Raw genomic sequence first — 25,715 nt, 5'->3', positions numbered from 1 at the left:
CCACCTATCACAATAAATCAAGAAGCTAATTAATATACCTGCATACATCACTTTATTTGTAACCACACTGCTGTGTAAAAGGTGATTGTTTAGGGACCTAATCTTACATCACCAAATGTGTGTTGGCACACCTTTGAGGAACACTAAGTAAGATTTGGTGTTTGTGCTCCTGGGCTCCCCCTACAGCTGCAGTGTTCAATTCACTTTCACAGCACAGTCCTGAAATCAAGAGGGAGGTGTAGGGAGGGGTGGTATTCTACCCTCCTCCAAAATTACATAGTGCAGTGCAGAGCCCAGAGTAGCAACAACAGAGGCTGTTTCTCCCTATTACAGCTCAGCATCGCAATGATTTTAAAGCTGTAATTGTGGTGCAGGTGCATCTTTTGTGCATGTAAAGCTTTCATAATGTGGGATGCTTTTGAACAGCTGCCTATGACATTAAGATTCTCATCCTCAATGCAAGACATAGTGTGAGTGACTGGGTGAGTGTGTGAAGCATTGCAATGGACTGGCACACTGTCCTAGGTGTGTCCCTGTGTTGCGATTAATTATTCTGGGTAGGAGCTGAGGCCAACACGACTCTGAATAGGAATAAACAGTTACAGAAAATGAATGAATAAAGTGGAGTTTCTGATACAAAACAATCAAACAAACAAACTTCAGTAGCACTGCTGTGCCTGATCCACTCTTACAAACATAACACACACTAACACAACACCCAAATAACACCTGCTCTATGATTTTCCTGTGGGGGTCTTGGCTAACAAATATTCGGTTCCATTAATGGACTACAGTCTGTAACCCCTCTATGTGCTCCTCTAAGGTCAGTGGAGCTGATAAAATGAACAATGAGTGTGAAAACACAGAGCTCATGTTAATGTTAAGCTGATGGGTGTATACAGCAATAATTCAACTCATCATGATAGTCATTCCTGAGATCACAGTTCTACCACTCCACAGCTCAATGTTGGGGGGACTGATACCCCTGTAGCCAACATTTGGCATTAGGCATATCAACTATATGTTCATATGAGGCTCAGTTTTTTTTTTTTACGGAAATAATAAATCTCTCTGTGCACAGCTGACCGTCTGTGTTTCCACAAAGAGGGCATCTTAAAGCAGCTGGACTCATTCATTCTAAATGGTGTTTACACATGTTTTGGACACTGTGTACTACCTACCCCTGGTAAGAGGTGTGTGTATGATAAAGCACTGCGGCTGAGTTGAGTTTTCCGTCAGCACCACCTCGAGCTGAACAGCGACCCCCTTGCCCCTCCACAACAGCGCTCCACCAATCAGAATGCAGCGTGTGAACACACACACACACACACACACACACACACACACACACGCGCGTATTTGTTTTCATGTTTATTGGGGACATTGCATTTCCTTCCACTCATTTTATGCTGACTTACCTTTAATTTGTCCATAAAATAATGCCTATACTTAGTAGGCTATGAGCGTAAAGCCAACTCTAACCTTAAATTTGAACGATTTACGAAGAGAAGTCACCATATCGCGAGTACAGAAAAAACGTTTTGGTCCCCACAAGGTGATATATACCCGTCAGACACAAATAAGTGGGTTTTCAAGCATTGTGGGGATATTACCTTATACCTTTACCTTCGCTTTCTTTATCCGTAATTACTACTAGCGTAACCCCAACTCTGACATTAACTTTAAACACGTATTCGTCTTTAATTCAATTGTTTACGTTGTGGGCAAAGAAAGCAAGTCCTCAGAATGTGAGTGTGTACACAGATTTTTGTCCCTACAACGTCATATAAACCAGATAGGCAGGCAGGCACTTACACACACACACACACACACACACAAACACGCTTACCCCTTTAGCCTCGACGCGGAGTGTGAGCATCATGCTGGACGCTATGGGCTCGGGCGCGGTGCCCTAGAGCTGAGGCCGGTGTTGTCGTTATTTTGAGCGGGAACCTTTGTAGAGCAGGTGGAGGAAGACCCAGTCAACATGGACGCTGTTTCCCTCCACAGTGAGAGCGACGACTCCGAAGTAAACGGTGGCAGGACTGAGGGAGCTGCTCTGAGGTAGGAAACACCGTTTCAGGAGAGAATTAAAAACACAGTCACCTCTACAGCTACATTGTTCATTATTACATTCAATGCCTTTCTAATTAATGTCGTCTGACGGTGCCGTTACTGTACCGAGCTCAACAACACTGTACTCACACAATAAACCTGTACGTCATTTACATTAGAGCCACATGAATGATATATACACTGTTCAGCCATAACATTAAAATGACCTCTTTGTTTCTACACTCAGCTCCACTGACCACACAGGAGCACTTTCTAGTTCTATTACAGACCGTAGTCCATCTGTTGCTTGGCATATTTTTATTTTATTTGTTTGCCCCATTTCACCCTATTTTACAATGTCAGGACCCACACAGAGCAGATATTACCTGGGTGGTGGACCCTTCTCAGCGCCGCAGCGACACTGATGTGTTATTTTGTTTTGTCCAACTGGATCAGACACAGCAGTGATGCTGGAGTTTTTAAAACTCTATCCATTCCCCGTGTCCACTCTATTAGACACAATTAGTCAGAGATAGCAGCTCATTTGTCACTGCACGGTTTGTGTTGGTTGTCCGCTAAACTCCAGCAGCACTGCTGTGTCAGATCCACTTGTACCAGCACCACACAGTGTCACTGGAGCCCAGAGAACAATCCAACATCCGAATAATACCAGCAGCTCTGCCGTGGTGCTGTATAGGGGTCCAGATCATTGAATAATAACAGGGTAAAAGGAGGATTACAAATTTGCTGAGAATTGTGTGGAAACTGCATTTTATTCATGTGGAATTAAGGCAAACATCTGAATCAATACATTTTTTCGTACCTCCAAGTGTACTTTTCTGCTATTTACTCATTATACATTCTTAAATCTAATCTAGGAATGTTAATGTTACACAAACCAAGCTTTATGTTACAAGACTATGCTGCACACTTTGCGTATCTATGTGTTAATATACAGCTTCCATGTGTAAAAGACTTTAACCCTTTTGCTGCCATGAAGAGTTACAGAGACGGTCTGTTTTGGGTCCCCTCGCTGTAAAGGGGGTTATTTTAAGGTACAACCATAGCTTCAAGTGTTCTTTAGCATGAACAAAGCTTTAAAACAAAGTGTCAATAATAGTGTGAATAAAGCCCCCTTCATTGGACAGTGGAGAAGCAGGAGTGAGTCCTCTGTAGTGATGGAGCACCCTTCGGTCTTTCTGATATGAGTTTGAATGGCATTTGCTAATCCAGAACTAACCATCCCAGGGTCCTGGGTTTGATTCTCACCTGAGGTCACTGTCGGTGATGAGTTTGGTGTGTTCCTCCTGTGTCAGTGTGGGTTTCCTCTGGGTGGTCTGGTCCCTTACTTGGAAACATACATTTTGGTAGTGGAGTGGTTATGTGAAATTGTCCACAGGTGCGAGTGTGTGTGTGTTTGATGCCCTGTGTTGTACTGGTGCACTGTTCTTGCCTTGCCCCCAATGTATCCCGGAAGGCTCTGGACCCACCACAACATGGAACGAGATGGAGCATTGAGCGGAATGAATGAACATCTGTGGAATCAGTATAAATGTGGTGAATAAACCTAATAATATTATTCCAATAAAACCTAGCTTGAAGCCCATAGAAAATTCATAACACATACACACACACACACACACACACACACACACACACATATTGTTAATAGCTATATAAAGCAAGGCTCCAGGACGTAGAAACAGCTTGTGCCATAAGAGCATGTTTTATGTGATAAATTACAACATTATATTGGCATGAGGCCTTGAACTACAGTTCCACCTCCCAGAAATGTTTAGAATTTTTTAGTAAATAGAGATTTACTAACCCACGAATTGGATACGGTCAGTTCATGGACATGTAATTCCCTATACATCAGAGATATGACTGAGCTTGTTGTGCCAATGTTGTACCAGGGTCTGAAAGTTCTTGGGAAAGTTTGAATTGCTGTATTCCGCTTCATGTTTAATACTCCTTCTCTGCATCTGAACAATACTTAAATTACCTGAGATGATCACTGTGGTACTTTAATAGAAGCACAGGCTAAAAGAAGGATCAGCCTGTTGCAGTTCACATACAAACACTCCTAAATGTACTTGTTATTTAGTGAAATCTTATTGACAACTTTGCATTGGTATATATCTTTTTTGCGCCCTCCAGGGTGTGCGCCCCCCTTGCACCCCCCCAATGATTCCGGGTAGGCTCCGGACCCACCACGACCCTGAACTGGATGAGGATTACAGACAATGAATGAATGAATGAATGAATATATATTTTTTGCATGCATGTTTTGTAAATGATTCACCTGGAATCATTGAGTCTAAGGCTGGAGCACACTCTAGACAGGGCAACAGTTCATCACAGCGCATTCACAAACTCATCCATTCACTCTCTCTCTCTCTCTCTCACACACACACACACACACACACACACACACACACACACACACACACCTGTGGACAGCCAATCCACCTACCAATGAGAGTCCAGTTTGAATCCACCTACCAATTTCTATGTGAGTTAATGGATTTGGGTGGAAACAGGAGCACCCAGTGGAAACCTATGCAGACACAAGGAGAACACTCATTGGTGTATATACAAATGTTTATATTCCAAAAGGCATTGTAGACCATTTTAATGATACATACTGTTGGAGGTGGGATTTACATATTTAAGGAATTTGGCCACATTTGGGAAAACCTTCAAAGCTATCTGTGAGTCAAAGCAAAAGGCAGTAGTTAGTATCAGCTTCTGATTAGGTTTTACGAGTTTCAAAGTGTGATCAGAATAGATCAGTTTTATTAGAAACCTCAAATCAGGAGAATAATGGGTTATTTATAAAAACACTTGGACTATATCATCAATATTAATATGCGTGGTGTAGCGGTGGTGTGCCTGCCGCACAGCTCTTGGATGTGTGGATCTCGGCTCCTGTGTTCCTGGGGTTCGCCATGGGGTTGTGCTGGTGCAGTGTGCTCTTTTTGCCAGATCCCAAGGCTTTGTGGAGGGAGAGAAGACATCCAGCATAAAGCGTGTGCCAAACAGACAGAGCAGCTCCGTTGATCTGCTGTGGTGCCCCCTGATGGGAGCAGCCGAAAGTGAAACGACAACATTATCCTGTAATGTGACATGCGCTTGCCACAAAAGAATGTAATACAAGTTTTACATTTGTACTTTTACAATTATAAGGTATTATCCAAGATACTTTTTCAGCTCGATCATTTCATTATAATATTTGGGCTCAAGTCCAATCCGGGTGGGGTTTCCATGTTCTCACTGTGTCTGTGAGGGTTTCTTCTGGGCTCTCAGGTTTCCTCCCACAAATCAAAAACATCTCTTCTCTAATAACATCTCTTCTGTGATGTGTGTGAGCCCAGATATGGATTCACTAGCTATAATACAGTTCTTCAGATATTTTATCTCATGTTATAAAATATAAATAATTATGAATGAATGAATGAATGAATAGATTTCTGTAGTAGGCCTAATGACCGCAGCCTTAAGGGTGCAATGGCTTTGTGTTTGTACCTGTTGCCTGGGCAGAACTGGATCTTGCTTTAGCTGAGTGAGCTCTGTTGCTTTGCTGTGATAATGATAAATGATCTGAAGCGAGTGGGGGAGTGGAGAAGTGCTAAGCAGATGGTGAGAGGACAGCGCTGGCGCTCTGGTGGACAGGCTCCTGCCGAGGCTGCTATGACTCATGTCTGAGCATGACTCTTTCAGGAGGAGACTCGCACGCGGCCGGGCCCGTCTGCGCAGGCCTTTGATTCGTTAATCAAAGGCTTTGGTGCTGCATTATTATCTGCTGTTGTTTACGTTCCTTAAAATGGCCACTCGCGTCCCACAAAAAAAAAAGAAAATGGCTTGAGCTCCCAAAGGTGGACCGCAGCGAACAGGCCGAGGAGATGATGCTGATTAATCGGAGACACGTATTGATCCAAATTAGGGTGAGAAATGATTCATGTCCAACGGTAAATACAATTATGTTCCTTTATGAAGTATTAATGCCCTTTAGGACACGTGTTTCTCAGCTGGGCCCCACTTGAAATACAGCATTGGAAAAAAACATAGTGCTATCACGTGAAATAGTTACTGCTCCTAAACGTGGCAAGCAACCAACCAGTATTTCCCTCTGTGAAGCCTTATATACTGCTCTTAAAAAGAAGGTTTACAGTTTCCAAACAGCTGTCCAAAATACAGTCAAAAGCCAAGATAAGTTCAGCATCTAATGTCTGCTTCTTTCGTTTGGAACTGAGGCTACAAAGCTAATGAATCTAACAAGCAATGGAAGAACAGCCCTGGTCAGAACGGCTGCTTCAGCACCTGTTCCTTTAAATGATAAAAGAGCCACTGTTCACCCCGACCTCAGCACACAGCAGGGAGGAGCAAGAAGGAAGAAGTTCCTGCCTCGTGCCCAGTGATTCCTGGTAGGCTCCAGACCCACCGCGAATGAATGAATGAATGAATGAATGTCCATCTGTAAAAGTTTGGTAGTGCAGTTTCTGCAGCGCTGAGCCTGGAGTATGAAAGACAGAGGCTCTTTTGAGGATGGATGGAAACTGTAATTTTACAGTAAAAATACTACCTACTGTTGCTTTAATAACAAAGATGCCAGAAAGGGTTTTTGTTGTGATATACCCATTAACCATTTTTGCTTTTTTAAATAAGCTTTCAAGGAATTATTATATTATTATATGTATATTATGATCAGTATGTGTATGTGAAAGGATTTGCAAAATTCTAAGATCTTCAATATAATATAGAAGGTTGTTAACTTATTTCTTAGGGCTCCACTAGTCCACATCCAAGCCAAGGAATAATTACGTGTTTAAGAATTTAGGCAATGTTTCATCGATCACATTTGTGCTGGAGTATTTTATTTTTTTACCTCAACCAAGGAAAAGCCATGCCTCTACTACTACTGCTGCCTCATACAGTAGACATTTAGTAGGTCATCCACGGTTAGATATGGCCATCAGCGGTGCCTCTGTGAACTGACCCGTTCTTATATGCAGCAGCGCATGTCATTTTGATTCACCACAGGCTCTGCTCAGGTTTCCGAAGCTCAGGGCTCATGGAAAGAGTGCTGTTTCAGTCTCTCCCTCAGTGTCAGTTTGTAGAGATGCTGCAGTTTTACCACCACGCAGCACCAGGCCTCCTCACTGTCAGCTGAAGCAGGAGCAGAATTCATGCTCGCGCTGCCTCAGGCGCCTGTGTGGTGCGTGCAGAACTGTGGGACACTTCATTTCCATGCCCTTCAACAGTTCAGCCTGCTAATGGTTCATGCATGATTAGCATAGCTGGAGAGAAATGTGGAGCCTTACAGTAACAGTGTAATGTCCTCTGAAAGGGATGGAATCGAATCCATGAAAAATGCCGCATCATAGGCAAACCATTTATTGTTAAAATGTTAAAAATTCTAAACACTACTTTAGCAGCTGATATTTAATTTGTGAATATTTTTTGCAAAGAGTGAATGATTTTGGCTCAAAATGTCTTGTAATACAATAGTACAGTATTAACTTACAGTGAATGACACACTGATAGAAGTAAAGCTTTAACACATACTATTTAAATTAAGTGTTTCCTCTGAATCCTAAAGGGCATTCATTCATTCATTATCTGTAAGCCCTTATCCAGTTCAGGGTCGTGGTGGGTCCAGAGCCTACCTGGAATCATTGGGCGCAAGGCGGGAATACACCCTGGAGGGGGCGCCAGTCCTTCACAGGGCAACACAGACATACACCTCACACTTCACTCACACCTACGGACACTTTTGAGTCGCCAATCCACCTACCAACGTGTGTTTCTGGACTGTGGGAGGAAACCGGAGCACCCGGAGGAAACCCACGCGGATACGGGGAGAACACACCAACTCCTCACAGACAGTCACCCGGAGCGGGAATCGAACCCACAACCTCCAGGTCCCTGGAGCTGTGTGACTGCGACACTACCTGCTGCGCCACCGTGCATGTAAAGGGCATGTATAATGAAAAAGTCACTGTGTCCATGCATTTACATATTTATTTGTGTATCTAGAGCCCACCAACCTTGTGATCAGAAGTCTATTTGACTATTTGCTGCATCCTGCGTATGGTGTAGAGTCTTTAGAATGTCCCGCCTCCTCATCAGAGACTCTTCAACCCCAATGCTGGACCGAAGTTTATGTGAAATCACATAGATGAGGTAAAATGTAGCAAAACAGACAAAATGAGCTCATTTGAGAAATAAGAGCATTGTGTTAAAATAAATAAATAAATAAATAAAAAACGGAAAAAAGAGAACTGAGCATAAACAGCTAAAAACCCGAGCTTCTGCTCCTCGCTCCTGTGCGTTCGGGTCGGGGTGAATAGAGAGTGGTTAATTATCATTTAAAAGAACAGGTGCCAAACCCGGTCATTCTGAACAGGGCTGTTTATACAAGGGAAAAACATTGCTGTGGTGTTTGGTCCTTGTGGTATTTTGCCCACAGCAGGTCCCAGGACCAAATAAGACCCCAGAACTCTGTTATTCTGTGGAAAAAAGGAGGTAGAATAACACCCTCATTAAATCATTTTTTTCAATTTTCTTTATAAATAATCACTTGTTCGGGGCATGTTGTGTTGGAATGATGTACTGTATTTGTCTGGATACAGTCCCGTGAGGACTGAGCATCCCATTGCCGTCAGCTATGCATGACTTTGCTTGGTACCGCAGTAGTAATGGCCTCATGGAGGAGTGACTCAGTGGGCTCAGTGTATGATGCTAGTCTGTGCAACATATTATAAAGTCCACTGATACTTCCTCTAGGGTACATTCAGATGAAGCACTGGGTTTAACTCACAGGCAGGCAGTGCCTCATAAAATAGGTAAATGTTAGCTCTGGCTCAGAATGGAAGATGAACAATGGGAACAGCCACAGCCATATGAGGAGATTTTTTATTAAAGACTCTGGAGGCTGGGAAGCTAAGTAATTTCCTGTACTACATCTGAGAGCTGGAACAAGCTGCAACAGAGTATGCAAATGAGCTTTTAACGTGCTGTAAGTTAATAAGAATTCTGTGAGGTTTTATAAGCTAATTCCCTTTACACATATCTACGCACTGCTCATGACTTCATCCGAAGGTCGTACTTATAGTTATGGGGGTCATTATTATGACAGGACATGCATTTAAAGGCAACATAAACGATTCTGAAGAACTGCTGGTCTCACGGCAAAACAGACTCCCTAATGTTTGTTTTCATTCAGAAGCTCAGCATCTTTTAAGGTGGAATGGTATGTTTGAGTAAGAAACAGAGTGTAGCGTTTAATCACTCTTTGAAATACCACAGAAAGCCATTTATAACATTTTTAGCTTTTCAGTTTTGTAGCACTTTCCGTATGCATATAAATTCATGCTTTTAACGGTCTCCTGAGTTTGGAGTTCTCCCTCCTTAAAGGAACCTTACGTAATAGTTTTACCTTATAATTATAGCTTCAAAATCACTGTGATGCTCCACTGACTTATATTAGGGAGAATAGAGCCTCTGTCAGTGCTACCCCAAGCTCAGCACTGCAAAAACTGCACTATGTAACTTGTGGATGAGGGTTCCATCCCTCACCTCTCCCCCTTGATTTCAGTACAGTGCTATAAAATTATTTACATTAGGGGGAGCTCCAGGAGCAAAAAATGAAAAATAAATAAATAAATCATACCTATAGTCGTTTAAGTAATTTAACAGTAACAGCAGTAATAAGTCAATATTACCCACCTATGAAGCAGGAATAGAGCGACATCCTTCTCAATTTTAATGCTTTTCAACGTTCATCTCTAGATGCTGTTTCTTGGCCCTGGCTCAGCCAGCGACACACAGAGAGAAAGCGTGAAATATTTCAGACCGAGCCATCAGTTTCTAGCACATTTTTTTTCCAGAATGCAAACAGACGGGAGAGCAAACAAATTGTGAGGAAACAGTCTGGATTTAAATCATGAACATCACCTTTAAGTGTCCTTTGGTCAGGGAACATAAAATAATATCACGACATTTCAGGCGAAAACAATATACTTGGCGATATGACAAAACACAAAGACAAACATTTATTAATAATAAAAAAAAACACACTATTGCAACAAAATAAATGTTATATTAATGTTCATTCATCCATTATCTGTAACCCTTATCCAGTTCAGGGTCGCGGTGGGTCCAAAGCCTGGAATCATTGGGCGCAAGGCGGGAATACATCCTGGAGAGGGCGCCAGTCCTTCACAGGGCAACACACACACTCACAGACACCTACGGACACTTTTGAGTCGCCAATCCATCTACCAACAATTCCGACTTTGTGTAAAAAAATAATATACAGGGGGGTCCTCGGGTTACGTCAGTACCGAGTTACGATGTTTCATGGGTAAGACACATCTCCCATTTACTGTATAAATCCTTGTTTCGACTTAAGTGGTTTGCATTGTAAACGTCGTAACGCGAACTTCGTGTTTGGTGTGCGCGGCGGAAGAATACACGGTTACGCGGCTCGGGACCGAGGAGGATAGGTGTGAGGATAGGATAAGTGCTTACAGTATGTTATTTACGTACAGTATGTACATATGTTCTGAGTTACACCGAAAATCGGTTTACGACGCAACGTAGGAACGGATCAACGTCGTAAGTCGAGGACCCCGTGTATATAGCATATACATCTACCACACAAACAAAGTGCAAAATTTAGTGTGTGCATGCTAACAGCAAACATAAACAATTATACAAAACGGACCCTTAAGGCTTCACAGGAAATAACAAACAAATACAGAATATTTTCTGTGCTGAGTCAGTGGAGTTTATCTGCTTGGGTAAGAGCTGAATGGCTGTTGAACTGTTCTAACAGCATTTTTGATCTTCCTCGTCGTTAACCAGGTGCTTCTGCTGGAGGTGGGGAAGCAGATTACCTGTGTTTCCCCCTTCTGCTGTTACAGGTTTCTTGCATTTCTTACATAATATCATGGTTTACTGTACATCTGAAATTTTGTATCCAAACCACCTCCACACGACTGAAGTCACTCCTATTTTGGAGCAAATTCCTCTGCCTCTACTTCACTAAGTGCCTCAGTGACTCATGTAAAGAATGCATGCTGTATTATGGTAACTGCATGATGTTGTTACCTAAACATGTCAGAATATCACTATTATAAAGATATAGATTTTTTTTAGTGTTTAAAAAATGATGACGATAGTATCACAAATGATACGACATGGCACAGCCCTATTGGACGCAATTAAATAAAGCCTTCTGCTTTTACTTTTGTTAATATTGTAATAATGGGGGTGGGGGGGGGGGTGTAAGAGTGGTCAAGGAGCGAGGGAGGGAGGTAAGTGCAGGAGATTTTAATAATAATAACTTAAAGGAAACTAGACAGAGGGACACAACTACAAACAGGGCTAAACACTAAACAAGGACTATACAGAACTAAGGGGCTAAATGCTAAACACTAAACAAAGCAAAACACTAAACAAGAAATCTAAACATAAAACACAAGAGTTAAACAAGAAGGCTAAACACAGATCATTAAACAAAGAACAAGGCTAAGGACCATGAACAACAACCAAACATATGTACAATGACCCACCAACAAGAAACACAAGGGAAGGGTATCACATGACCAGGGAACAAGCAGGAAGCAGACACAAGACGGGGAAACAGTCACATGTCAAGGGGAGCACAAACAAGGAACAAAAACAGAACAGAACACAAAACAGCACGTTACAAATATGGAATCAAAAACAACCCTTGTTTGCATTTTAGAAAGAAAATGAAGAGAAATGGATGTGTATCAGCTTGCTAATGTAGCCTAATATTTATTCACTTACTCAGATGTGTGTATGCAAGCACGCAAATATCAGAATAATATCTGTGCACAAAATCAATATGTACCAATACTGATAGCTTTGTAGCTACTATCAGCGTCACAACACATATACAGTTAACATACAAATCTACCTGCACGTTTACCATCTACTCTAGGTGCAACATCCATCCTGGAGGTCCCCTTGATGTTTTGGTATTGACACGCTGCTCCAAAGTGAAAAATGTGGAGCATCAAAAAATTTCCCAGTAGCAAATAAGACGTTGTGGCTTTTGTTATTGTTTGTAACAAAATAAGAATACTTCCAACAGGACCTGAAAGAAACACAAGGCCATTTTTCAGCCTGATTAAATTTCTCAGGGTCAGGGCATTTTATTAATATCCCCACCTGAAATACCAGTAGTTTTTTCCCTGATGTAAAGCCTGAGCTAGAGGTCTCCTTCAAATCTGACAAACCGCTGCAGTCACCACTCAGTCTTGGCTGGCTAAACTGCCTAACACAACAAAATTGCTGCAGAGCTGTCAAATCAAATCAAGCCCACACTCTCTCTCTCATGGCCGAAGTGCCCCTCAGTTACATCCCCACAGTGACCGTTCTGGTACGGATACAAACACGCATGCACTCAAAATAGAGCAGGCATGCGGAACGGTACCAGTGTGCTTTAGGGCAGCGTGACACAGACATCAGCTCGTCATGACTGTGGACTTGAACCTACATACAGCTGATGCGAAAGTTTGGGTAAATTACATGTTGTCAGATAGGTTTATCCACCACAAGAACATGAGTGAGGTCAAGCTGATAATCAGGATGATCATTTCTGGATCATAAACACATACTGCATACCTTCACTCAGGAGGATGTAGTTCCATGGTTCATTTTGGGAAGTATCCTCATGATGCATTTCTGCGTATGCTTTTCTGTGGACACAGTAGAATCTATGAAAGTTAGTGTGAACAATAGCTGCACTTTAAGGCACCGTAAGCCCAATTCCAAAACGTGAGGTAAAATTTTAATTAATGGAAATAAAAAGAGACTGGAGGCACGGTGGTGCAGCAGGTAGTGTCGCAGTCATACAGCTCCAGGGGCCTGGAGGTTGTGGGTTCGATTCCCGCTCCGGGTGACTGTCTGTGAGGAATTGGTGTGTTCTCCCTGTGTCTGCGTGGGTTTCCTCCGGGGGATCCAGTTTCCTCCCACAGTCCAAAAACAAACGTTGGTAGGTGGATTGGCGATTCAAATGTCTGTAGGTGTGAGTGAGTGTGTGTCTGTGTTGCCTTGTGAAGGACTGGCGCCCCCTCCAGGGTGTATTCCCACCTTGCGCCCAATGATTCCAGGTAGGCTCTGGACCCACCGCGACCCTGAACTGGATAAGCGCTTACAGATAATGAATGAATGAATGAAATAAAAAGAGACCTGTGTTTTATACACAGTACAAAATAGAACACATCAGATGTTGAAAGTGAGACAACTCATTTTTAACTTGATGGCAGCAACGCATCTCAAAAATGTTGGGACAGATATTTGGGACAGTATACTACATTTGTGTATTAATACTGAGGAAATGTAGTTACCGTAACACGCACATGTACACATAGTTATACCAAGTCATTTTGAATATTTCAAGTATTATTTTGGATGATATAAGGCTGAGTTCAAATTATAGCCACCCCCCAACCACGATCCCTATCCGGAAATTATGCCTATGTTAAAATGTTTCTAAAAAACTGATGAAACACCAGCACGCGCCCAAAAAGATGCACAGCCAGATGGTCGTGATCAGTTATTTGCAGACCCTGATTAAGAGCAAACAAACAGACACAGGAATAGAGTGTGGTGGCAGATGTTGTCGCACTGAGGTGTCACTGCTTCAGCAGAACGCAATCAGGCAGAGGACACAGGTGACACAACAATTAGAAAAGCAAATAACCACTGCATTAAAGTCAGATCCATTTATGTGATTCACAAGGGTGAGAATATATACTCTTTGTGGCAAAGAGGCAGTATTTGTTCAGCAGATTCACTTTCATACTTGTGATTTAAACGTTGACTTATATGGACCTCTCTCTGAACTCTGAGGGACATCTGATCAGCTTCCTGCTCATAATGAGAGCATCACACTTTCATCAGAAGCCCGTCGTGCAGAGCTGGGTTCAGTAATTAATTTGCGGCCAAACAGTAGTGGCAGGTTCCCAGGTCTATTACAGGCTGTCAATGGGCATAATTAAGAGTGTTTACGGGTGCAGATCCTTGCTGAATTGGAGGGGAATGCTGTCTTCAGCACCTGCTGCTCCCTCCAGCTCTCCTTGGCCCACGCAGTGTCAATGCCACCCCGCAGTGTGTCACACAGTGTGACAGAGCAGCAAACTGCTGCTCAAGACTGACTTCATTCAGACAGTTCAGCAGTAAACGGTGTTGTCAGGTGATCTAAGGACTGTGAAGATTGCATGAAAGGAGCTCTCTGATACAGCCTCGATAAAGTACACTCTTACAAACAGGAATGGTTGGTATAAATGGGCTAGTAGTTTAGTCCTCCATCTCTTACGTAGAACAAAAACAAGGCTTTAAAATAAGCTTGAGGGGAAACCCCTTTAGCTTAGCCCACTTTCTTAACCCAATATTAACCAACTCTACCACCCTGCAGCTAGTATTTCACAGAGCAGGATTTCCATGGAATGCTGAATTACATAAATCCAACATGAAGTTGCTCCACTATCAGTGCCACATTTCTTCTTCTATTTGACTGAGTTGAGATTTGGCTTAAATGATCCGGTTAACTGAGGAATTCTATTTTGTGAAATAGCCCCAGGACAGAAAGCAGTTGACAGCTGAGACACTTCTACTGTGTCAGCTCTAGTGGTGTCAAATGAATAATATAATATGTGATTCATTGCAATTTGTAAGTTAATTATTACATAATTGTAGCCAAGTAATTTATTGTCAAATATTTGTATCTAAATTACAGATGTTCCTATTAAATATGTGTGTTTAATTACAGACCTTAAGCATTCATTCATTCATTATCTGTAACCGCTTATCCAGTTCAGGGTCGCGGTGGGTCCAGAACCTACCTGGAGTCATTGGGCGCAAGGCAGGAATACACCCTGGAGGGGGTAGTAGTCCTTCACAGGGCAACACAGACACACACCTACCAACATGTGTTTTTGGGACTGTGGGAGGAAACCGGAGCACCCGGAGGAAACCCACACAGACACAGGGAGAACACACCAACTCCTCACAGACAGTCACCCAGAGCAGGAATCGAACCCAGAAAGGTCCCTGGAGCTTTGTGATTGTGACACTACCTGCTGCGCCACCGTGCTGCTAGACCTTAAGCAGACAAAATTAATTTCAGAATGGGTTAATTACTGTCAGTAATCCAGGAAAATTGTTTTCAACTTTAGCAGCTCATGTTTTTTGGACCTCCAAAACATGGAGAGGGACAAGCAGTTTAGGAACACTGTTCCCTTTGTTTTACTTTAGATTTATTGCTGATATTTTCTAACAGGAATCTAGAAAACACAGCATTTCAAACTTTCTTCTTCAGAAAAAATCTTCTCACACCAATAGGTTTTGAAACAGGACAGGGGTTACATTGCTTGAATACTGTCTGAATAATCATGAATATGGCAAGAAACTGAGATTCTTTAATGTCAAAGTAATGCCACAAAGGGGAAGGATGTTTCAGAGGGGCACACTACAAAAAAAAAAAAAAAAAAATGAAGAGGCTAGTCAGGACATTTCCAGACTAATCTGTTATGTAGAGCCCAGAACAGCAAGCAAACACAGCAAAGTGGATGCCGTTTTCTAATCCTCAAGTATCACCTGTGTACTTCAGTTGAAAGCATGAGTAATTCTTTATTAGATGAGGATCCAGTGCCTTCTCAAAAGGCCTTCTTATGAATGTTGACAGCGAAGGCAGATGGAGTCTCTCTTCAGGCCTAATTAGGCCTTCAGGCACAGCACTGATGTATTCTTTAGACTGCAGTGCTTATTCAGACTGCCTGTAATTTGACTTCATACATAAAGTTGTTTGTCAAATACTCCCCTGAAGCTTCTAAAATTAAGCCTTATTGTTGTGGTCTAAAGGGTTTAAACAGTGGCTAAGCAGAACATCCTGGGGTCTGGTGTAGAATCAAAGTAAATCTACATGTCAAATATAGAGCGGTTATTGCCATTTTGGTACAAATTTGATGCACATTAAATATATAAAAGTATACATTAAGCATTCCTTGTGATGTAACCAAATTCAGTGTGGTCAGAATTGAAATGCTGTTTTCCCAATGACCTGTGTTACTACAGAGGTGGTGGTAGGGACTGGACATACAACAAGGTTTAATACCTCTATAAACTAACCTCACAGAAAGTATTACATGAAATAGTTAAGAAGAGCTAGCCAAATATTTTGTTTTATATTGTCATATTGTTACTGTTGAATGGAGAGTGTAGAGTCTACATGGAACTCTTGGCAGTGAGCATGCATTAACGGTGCCAGTGGGGCTTGTACAGTCTTAGTCACCAGGGAGGCCTGTGTGGATCTACATATTGAACACTGTTAAAGGGAGGTGCCTACCCCTATGAAGAGCTTGTTAATGCTGTTTAAACGGTTGCTAGTAGGAAAATAGTGGGCTAGACCCTAGCATGGAATAATTTACACATCCCGTGTACAAATACATTACATTAATTTTTTTCTGAGTGAAACTCCTATTTCCAAAATACATTCACGGTGCAGACGTACATGTCAAGTGTTATAAGGCGAGACTGCGATGCTGAGGATGAAGAGCATACAGAAGATGAAGTATATATGAATTTTCCTAGCATTGTACACTAAAGGCTACCACTGTATTGTTTTTTTTTCCAGTGAGATTCCCAAGGTGTCTCTATTTCCCCCTGACAAAGAGGACCCTGAATCTCCGACGAATCAGGACATCACAGAGGTGGACCAGAGAAACAGTTTCTTCAATCCAGCCTCTTCCTCTCAACTGTATGACCAAGTGTCACAGAGGGGTGCCTACCAGTCACCTCAGCTCAAGAGATGCTCGTGCTGCGGCCACAAGCAGCCAATCACGGACAATGCCTGTCTGAATCAAACGAACGCACCCGCACATTCTGACTGCTCCACCAACGCTGTCAAAACTATTCACAGGTGCAGTCCCTTCCACCAGCCCATGTGTCACAACACGATGCAGTGTCATTGGCTGCAGGGGTCACGTGACGGCACTAACTACAAGCCTGTTCAGCATCATGTGGTGACAGTCAGGTCCTGACTTTTTCCTGTCTTAAATATAGCTGAGTGATGTGAATGCAAACATTTCCAAGAGTAAACAGTCACTTTAAAGCTGTCTCTTTTATAGGACAGAGAGCCTGCACAGGATTCCAAAAAGGTGGGTCGGTAATCCTTTACTGTTCACTATGAATATGAACAAAATGAAATGCTAAGTTATTGGACCTAGAAAAAGTGCTAAAGAGAACACCACAAGATTTTAAACGTTCTGGAATCGTTCAGAGTTGAGACATGCATAGATTCTAATTTCTATACAAACGTCCTCATATGGAGCACAGGTCACTGTATCTATACAACATCTTATATTTTACTATTTACTACTATTTATGTATTAATTGCAATAAGTGTAATTCATACAAGCTAATTATAAACAGCTTGGATGTACGCAGTTTAATGTCTTAAAGCACTGCAGAGCTATTCATTTGTCAAGTACATATATTAAATTGATTGATTTTAATGTACTTCAAATGTACATTGTGCAGCAGTTTAAATAACTCTGATTGGGATCAGGGCGGCACGGTGGCGCAGCAGGTAGTGTCACAGTCACACAGCTCCAGGGACCCCGCTCCGTGTGACTGTCTGTGAGGAGTTGGTGTGTTCCGTGTCTGCGTGGGTTTCCTCCCACAGTCCAAAAAACGCACGTTGATAGGTGGATTGGCGACTCGAAAGTGTCCGTGAATGTGTGTGTTTGTCTGTGTTGCCCTGTGAAGGACTGGCGCCCCCTCCAGGGTGTATTCCCGGCTTGCGCCCAATGATTCCAGGTAGGCTCTGGACCCACCGCGACCCTGAACTGGATGAGCGCTTACAGATAATGAATGAATGATTAGGATCGGGGTTAAAATGGGAAATCCCTAATTTATTGTTACAAAATAGCGTTAAATCCAGGAATTTCTGTGAATAACATTATGATTTATATCATGACTCGGCATTCCAACCGTGATAGTAAAAGATTTCACATCAAATCAATCTGAATAACGTTGCTTGCATCTTAATAATTTAATTATTCAGAAATCTGGAACCTAAATACATTATTAATCAAAAAGCACTAAAGGTAATTACTTGGTGCGCTCTGCTTCCACTTTTATAAATGTCTGAATTCTTGATTTTGACAGCTACTCCCAGGTCATAGTGGAATATCCAGTGACAGTACTCATTGCTTGTGCAGTGGTGCTCCTGGCCTTCTCCCTGGCAGGAATTTTGATTGGTCCCTTGCCAGACTTCTCGGATCCTTTATCAGTGAGTAGCTGTTCATTTACAGTGCACAAAACCATCTGAACAGACCTCCAGGTTAGAGCCATTTTTCAAGTTGTAATTTCTCTAAAGCCCTTGTGATTAAGCCCTAGAAAATGTGTCTACTTCATATTCAAAGCTCAGAAACGGCACATGCTTGTCTGGAACTGTTCATCTCCAGCAATGTGTACTACACTAGACAAAAGCGCAAATTTCTTTCAGGAATATGTTTGATTTAATGCTCTGAGCCAGCATTCAGACCTGGATATTTAATCAGTCCTAGCAGATTTAATTTAATGCATTCTTCAAAGGACATTCAGCCACCTGCTGTGTTTCTGGCGGGCTATTACAGGGATGTGAGCCTCATGGAACAGATATCGGGATTCGGATGGCTGCATGGACGAAGCTACAGGAAAGTACTGGTCCTGGGAAAGCACTGTCTCAACTTTCCCAACGTTTCACAGACAAAAGTATAGCACGGTAGGGCAAGATGTTTCAGTTTACTACATCCAGGAAAACCACAAATTAACTGAAGTTGTTGTAATGTATATAATCCATTGCTGTTGGTCTTCACAGAGAAGTCACCAGTAGAGCCCAGCATCACTTAAAACATCGCTCCAGGAGAATGCTGCACAGAGACTCTGCTGAAAACACATTTTTTTGCAATGCTCCAGGTGAGCAGAAATGAAGAGCATCGTTTATTTTGGGAACAACCCAGTCTTGAATAAAATATGACGCATTCCATCCCAGTAAATCAATAAATGGACTGTAGCGTGTAATAAAGAATTCTGGTCTCCCTTCTCCATCTGTGACCCCGCAGGAGATCGCTATGCCCAGCTGGTCTTCCGCTCAGGAAACTCTGCCAGTCTCTGGAGTCTGAAGGCGATCTACTCCATGTGCGAGATGGAACAGACACAGGTAAAGCAAAGAATCTCCAATGCTTCTGAATAATTACTGTTCATAAATACTGTGTAAACCTGTGTTAGGCACCTGAGGAAATTAGATTTTAAAAAGCTAATTAATCTGAGCACTAAGAGTTTATTTGCTAAATAAAATACAGAAAACTAACAATCTGACAGTAGATAATAATATTGTGTGTGTGTGTGTGTGTGTGTGAGTGTGTGTGTGTGAGAGAGAGAGAGAGAGAGAGAGAGAGATTGTGTTGGAATAACCCTTTTCAAATCTTTCCTGGTGGAAGTCTAGCATAAGACGTATACAACAGATATCGAATCCCGATATCTGTTCCATGAGGCTCACATCCCTGTAATAGCCCACCAGAAACACACAGCAGGTGGCTGAATGTCCTTTGAAGAATGCATTAAATTAAATTCCAGATTTACTAGTGAATAAAAACTTCACTATCTTAAGTCAAATGTGCTGTTGTCAAGGAGAATTTCCAGAAACAAAGTTTGTTCCTCACACGTGGTCACAACACCTTTACTACTTTATAGATTAAAAAACATTCTACTTCTATGGAGATTATCAATTTTAAATAATAATAATAATACTAACAGGTGGCTAAGACGTTTGCACATTGCTATATTTGAGTTTATAAGACACAAACATTATAGGGAGTGTTAAAGTAAATATGAACCTGCTATCTATTCCAAATGATAACTTTCTTTAGTAGGGCGGCACGGTGGCGCAGCAGGTAGTGTCACAGTCACACAGCTCCAGGGACCTGGAGATTTTGGGTTCAAGTCCTGCTCCTGGTGACTGTCTCTGAGGAGTTTGGTGTGTTCTCCCTGTGTCTGTGTGGGTTTCCTCCCACGGTCCAAAAACACACGTTGGTAGGTGGATTGGAGACTCAAATGTGTGCGTAGGTGTGAGTATGTTGCCCTGTGAAGGACTGGCGCCCCCTTAAGGGTGTGATCCCGCCTTGCGCCCAATGATTCTGGGTGGGCTCCGGACCCACCGTGACTAAAACAATGAATGAAATTTATCATTTTTTTATTACTAATATAATCAGTCACCTGATGAAAGTCACCTGATGAAATCACATGTTGCTAAGTGATTCTAACGGTGAAAAAGAGAGAGTAACATGCAAATTGAATAATTTTTTAATTTTGAATTCTTTCTCTTCTGTTTCAGTTGCGCTCAGATGTCCGCTTTGAACAACTCTGTCAAGTCAAGTCAGAGGCTGCTGGCTCCAAGGTTAAGACAGAATGCTGTCCCAGCTGGTCTCTGGGAAACTTCTTGGCTCTTCTCAACAATGTCTCATCTTGCTTCAGTCTTACAGCACAGCAAGTATCTGACAGTTTAAACTTGCTCCGATACTGCGCTCCTTACTACCACGATAAAAGCTTGGGTGCACAGTGTTCAGAAAGAAGCAAACATGGCTCCTGCGCGTTTGTCCCGCACGACTGCAAGCGGACCAGCCTTATTTTCCAGATTCTACATTACTTGGTCGATAAGGATTTCCTCGGGCCCCAGACTGTTGAATACCAGGTTCCATCTCTAAAATACAGTGTTTTGTTTCTACCAGTGGTAAAAGGAGATGGATTAATGGAGATTTACTTGGAACATCTTGAGGGAAATGAGCTCACATTCAACAATACCACCATAACAGGGATGGACCTGGGAATTAAGCAAAAGCTTTTCAAGTATTACCTCTCACAGGATTCTGTCTACCCAGTTCTAACAGTCCTTGCGCTGCTAATTACAATGGCCTTATATCTTAAGTCTCTCCTTTTGTCAGTTATATCACTGGCTGCAGTTACCTTATCGCTTTTGACATCCTATTTCTTCTACAAAGTAGTATTCGGATTAATGTTTTTTCCACTGCTCAATCTTGCGGCAGTTCTTATCCTTTTGGGAAGTTGTTCAAATCAAGCCTTCACCTTTATTGACTTCTGGAAGTTACAACTGAGCCATAATCCTCCAGCTGCACTAGAAAAGAGAATGCACCGGGTCTTGCAGGAAATGGGATACTTAATATTGGTATCCGGCCTAACGTCCAGTGTCACATTCTACTCAGGCTACATAAGCAGCATCACAGTTGTAAGGTGTTTTGCGGTGTACCTTGGTAGTGCCTCCTTAATCAACACCCTGTTCGCTCTTGTTTGGCTCCCTTGTGCTGTCGTCTTACAAGAGCGCTACGCAGTAACCACTTCAACTTTTGCTACTAAGTCGCCATGGAAGCCATGCTGTTCAAAACTTCCTGGAGGGTTCTGGGAGACGAGTTCTAGGAAGCGGTGCCTTTTCACAATGGGACAGAAAATTAGGGGTCTGAAACGAGGTCTTGCGGATACATCAAATTTACTTTTCTTAAAATTTCTGCCCTGCGGTGTTGTGAAGTTTCGGTACATATGGATCTGCTGGTTTGCGGTGCTGGCTGCTGGAGGAATTTACATATCATGTGTGGACCCTGGCATGAAACTGCCATCTTCTGACAGCAAGGCAACTCAGCTGTTTCGCTCCAGTCATCCTTTCGAGAGATATGACGCAGAATACCGCCATCAGTTCATGTTTGAGCGAGTGAAGCAAGGAGAGGATGAGAACATGACCCTGACTCTTATCTGGGGCGTCATCCCGACTGATGACGGTGATCATTTCAGTCCAAAAGGCAATGGCTCATTTGCCATGGATCCAGACTTCAACATGACCAGTTTCGAGGCTCAGCAGTGGTTACGAGACCTATGTGGAAAAATCAGAAACCAGAGTTTTTATTCAGCTTCATCAACTGAACGTGAAGCGGGGGAAGACAATGTCTGTTTTGTGGAAGACTTGATTCACTGGGTGTCTATTCGCCGCTGCTCAGAAAGTGAGGACGCATACAGTTTCTGCTGCAACAACATTTCCTTCCCTTACCCTTCCAATGTTTTCGAGCAGTGCCTCAAAATGATGGCCGCAGAACAGCAGGCAGAGAGGCATTCGCTCAGGAATGGAGGCCTTCGTTTTGATTCACATGGTCATGTGGCAGCCCTTGTTATCGTATTCAAAACCTTACAGAGGTACAGCTTCAACTTCAGTATAACTTCAAATTTCTACAGACAAATTTTATCGTGGTTTAATAAAGAAATGGCAGGAGCTCCCCCAGGACTCGAGAAAGGATGGTTTGTGAGCCAGTTATCGTTGTACGACCTCCAGCAATGTCTAAGTTCGGAAACGCTGGAGGTTGCTGGCTTCTCAGTAGCGCTTACCTGTGCAGTACTTTTGCTTACCACCTGGAATATACCATTAAGCATTTATGTAACTGTTGCTGTGGGGGGCAGTGTCTTTGCTACAGTTGGTCTGCTTGTGCTCCTAGAATGGCAGTTAAATAGTGTGGAAGCTCTGTTTATTTCAGCTGCTGCAGGACTCTCTGTTGACTTTGCAGCCAATTACTGCATTTCCTACTGCCTAGCCCCACACAACGACAGACTGGGCAGGGTCGCACATTCCTTGAAGAGGATGGGTTGTCCAGTAGCCATAGGTGCTGGGGCCTATTTTTGTGTGGGAATCATAATGCTACCTGCAACTGCATTGCTATTCAGAAAGCTAGGGATTTTTCTCCTCCTGGTAAAGTGTGTGGCATGTGGATTCGCCACTTTTTTTTTCCAATCGCTCTGCTGCTTCTTTGGTCCTCAGAACTGTGGGAATATAATTATACCGTGTGCAACAGAGAGAGCCACAGAAAATATGCTGTCTCCTTGCTCAGCTGCAGAACCTGGAGCTGTCAATCCTTCGGCTAATGGGGCATTCGGCTGCGGCGCAGGATCGCGAGGTAAAAAGAGCTTCAACAAAGAAAGTGGTGCAGGATTGCTGTGCCCTAATGAGCAGCGTCACAGGCACCAGCAGGTAGGGGTGAGGAAGGAGCCTGAGCAGTATGAGCTCCAACCACTAGCCTGTCATCTGAGCGACAGCTTTGAAAATAGCACTTGCACCAGCAAGCTGTCCAACAGACCCTCTGTCCTTTCGGATGACATCGAGTTCTGTGGTCTCAGTCCAAAGCAGGATTACGACAGGATTAGCATAGAAGCTGACAGTGAGGAAATGGTTAGTGGGCACCTTAAAGGTTGCAACCCTCCCCCAGCTCTCCAGACCTCCTCCCCTTACAGGGGGAACGTACTGCGACCTGTAGTGGTTCCTCCAGGTGACGCAGCCAAGGAGAGGCTTTTGTGCAAGAAATGTCGTGGCAAATCTGTTGCCGGCGTTAAGCTATGGAATACTTCCTTGTCATCGTCCTCCAGCATGGACGATATCATGGTCACAGAGACTTCAAGCAATGCCAATAAAAAGTTATTATCTACTGATGGGGTGACCACAAATCATCCACACAAACGGCTTTTGTCATGTCAGTCCCAAAGCTCCTTTGAAGGACTTGAAGATTCTAACGAGACATGTCTGAGTGACATCGAGCCTGCTGTCTCTGTCCCTCCGTCCACTGGGCACGAGGGAGAGCTACGGCCAGGCCACCTTAATGGCAGGAGAGATACTCTGCGCCTGTCCCTCAGAGAAACCGTTTATGACCTTGCTTCCCCGGGCTCTGGCAGGGGGCGAACAAGCCAAAGTGAGCTGCCTGTGATTTTGCCAAACAGTAAACCTGACATGCCGGACGTTTGGATCAAGAGGGACGGGAGGGGCGAGGACAGCAGCTGATTGAAACCTTCGTGAAATAAAACCTCATTGACTGTTCTTAGCACGTCCACTTCTAATGGAGAACTTGTATAGAGCACTTGACAAACAACAGTATATAATTTATTAACATACCTGTAAATGCCTACTGGACACTACGGTTTCTGTAAAAACCTACTGGTCACTACCAGTTTAGGCCTCACAATGTATCTTTCAAAATTAATTTCACACTGCCTCCACCAGTGATTTTGGACTGTTGTCACTGCATGTCCTACAGAACAAGCACTACAACAGAGATGTGAATAGAGTCTCTCGTGGCCTTGTGTCGCTGTTTTTTTTTTAACAATCAGTATTCAAAGGATTGTGGGGCCTGAACTACAAAAGCAGGGCCAGAGCAGCTCACCTAAGCCTTTCCTAGAACATTTCTCACCGCATTTGCTTCTGTTTTTTTCAGAACCACACCAAGACAAATACTCTCAAAAGCTTGGGTTGATATTTAAATTCAAATAACGTAATATTAAAAGGTCATATAAAACTTTTGATCCTAGGCATCCAAGGGGTTTGTGTTTGTTGTGCACATTCCTATTTAGATCATTGTTACATTCATTTCTTTTGAGATATTATGTTCCACAAGTTGTATTCATATTTAGAGGTAGGCTAATATTAATATAGATCATTTTCATGATGAACGAAATGTTGAGACAGTCAACACACTCTAATCACAGTCTCCAAATATCAATAAAGCCATATAAATTTTATACAGCTTTCAATGAACCAGAACAGGTCACAGAAAAGTGTGTAACATACAGTCTTTTCCAGCTGAGGCCAGACTTGAGTGGACATGTTTTTAAATTAATGTCTGCCCCAGGTCAGTCCACTAATATGAAATAGGCATGTGCTGAATTTGTGCAATAGTTATTTTCCGCTCAACACATTGAAGTGTTTGTTCTGTCTTTATGTCTGTGTTTGTTCAAATGGTATATGATCAGAAACGTGCAAAGAAAGTTTCAGATGTCATGGTGCAAAGTGTGGTGCTGTGTTGTATGGCAAATGTAGTTTTTGAATGACGTTTCTTCATTTCACAAAAACATTGAAAATAATCAGTGAAGAATGTGAAAAGTACAAAAGCCATTTAATGGGAAAAAGTTTTTGCAAGAAATTAATCAAGCACTTGAACAGAAGGTCCTGTGGTTTGCCAATCAGTAAACAATTTGTGCTGTGTTTGAAATGGCTCCCTACTCACTATTCCCTACATTAATATAACCTATGCAGTGCACTGTCATGAGGAAATGAATGATATAACACAACCTTAAGTTTTTTTTAACCAAACAACACAGTGGATTATGGGTATCTGCTCCTCACTAGCATAAATGGTTTGTACTTTTTGTAGTCAACTGTGGACTTGTTTGAGTGCACTGAAAACTTTCCACTGCTTTCAGACACTACTACAAAATGGTGGAACCCCAAAATAGTGTACGATATAGTGAATAGGTCGCAGTTTCGGACACAGTGTAAATTACTAAAATGGTGACTAGGTTGGAATAAATGGCCAATAACTGTCCACAGTGCTGTCCTACCTTTCTAATGTACAAAGTGCCAAATGTAAAAAGTAACAGTCGTTAGTGCCAAACAGAGCGCTGCGTTGAGATTTTGTGAAACGTATGAAGATAAATTTATGTTGATACTGTGTAATGTCAGATTTTACATGTTTACGAGAGAACTATGATGGAAAAATGATTGGGAACCTCAATAAAGAAATATTTTATTGAAAACAGGA

At 42.5% G+C, this 25,715-nt stretch overlaps 1 protein-coding gene across 1 annotated transcript; it reads left to right on the top strand.

Annotated features, from left to right (window-relative positions):
* Positions 1-1,873: 1,873 nt before the first annotated feature.
* Positions 1,874-25,677, top strand: disp2 (dispatched RND transporter family member 2). The gene is made up of 8 exons (XM_066673962.1): positions 1,874-2,064; positions 16,730-17,128; positions 17,223-17,252; positions 18,265-18,388; positions 18,735-18,862; positions 18,959-19,056; positions 19,203-19,300; positions 20,474-25,677. The coding sequence occupies exons 1-8, from the start codon at positions 1,988-1,990 to the stop codon at positions 23,960-23,962; spliced, it is 4,443 nt and encodes a 1,480-aa protein (XP_066530059.1). The 5' UTR covers positions 1,874-1,987; the 3' UTR covers positions 23,963-25,677.
* The last annotated feature ends 38 nt before the right edge of the window (positions 25,678-25,715 follow it).

The sequence above is a fragment of the Hoplias malabaricus genome, chromosome 1 (assembly GCF_029633855.1).
Source record: "Hoplias malabaricus isolate fHopMal1 chromosome 1, fHopMal1.hap1, whole genome shotgun sequence".
NCBI classification, from domain to species: Eukaryota; Metazoa; Chordata; class Actinopteri; order Characiformes; family Erythrinidae; genus Hoplias; species Hoplias malabaricus.
This window is presented reverse-complemented; position numbering and strand designations above follow the sequence as displayed.

Bases quoted from the DNA above. Each gene is read 5' to 3' on its own strand.
- disp2 (XM_066673962.1), top strand. From the start codon at position 1,988: ATGGACGCTGTTTCCCTCCACAGTGAGAGCGACGACTCCGAAGTAAAC. The intron at 18,389-18,734 runs GTGAGTAGCTGT...GGGCTATTACAG, and splicing joins ACTTCTCGGATCCTTTATCA to GGATGTGAGCCTCATGGAAC. The intron at 19,057-19,202 runs GTGAGCAGAAAT...GTGACCCCGCAG, and splicing joins ATTTTTTTGCAATGCTCCAG to GAGATCGCTATGCCCAGCTG.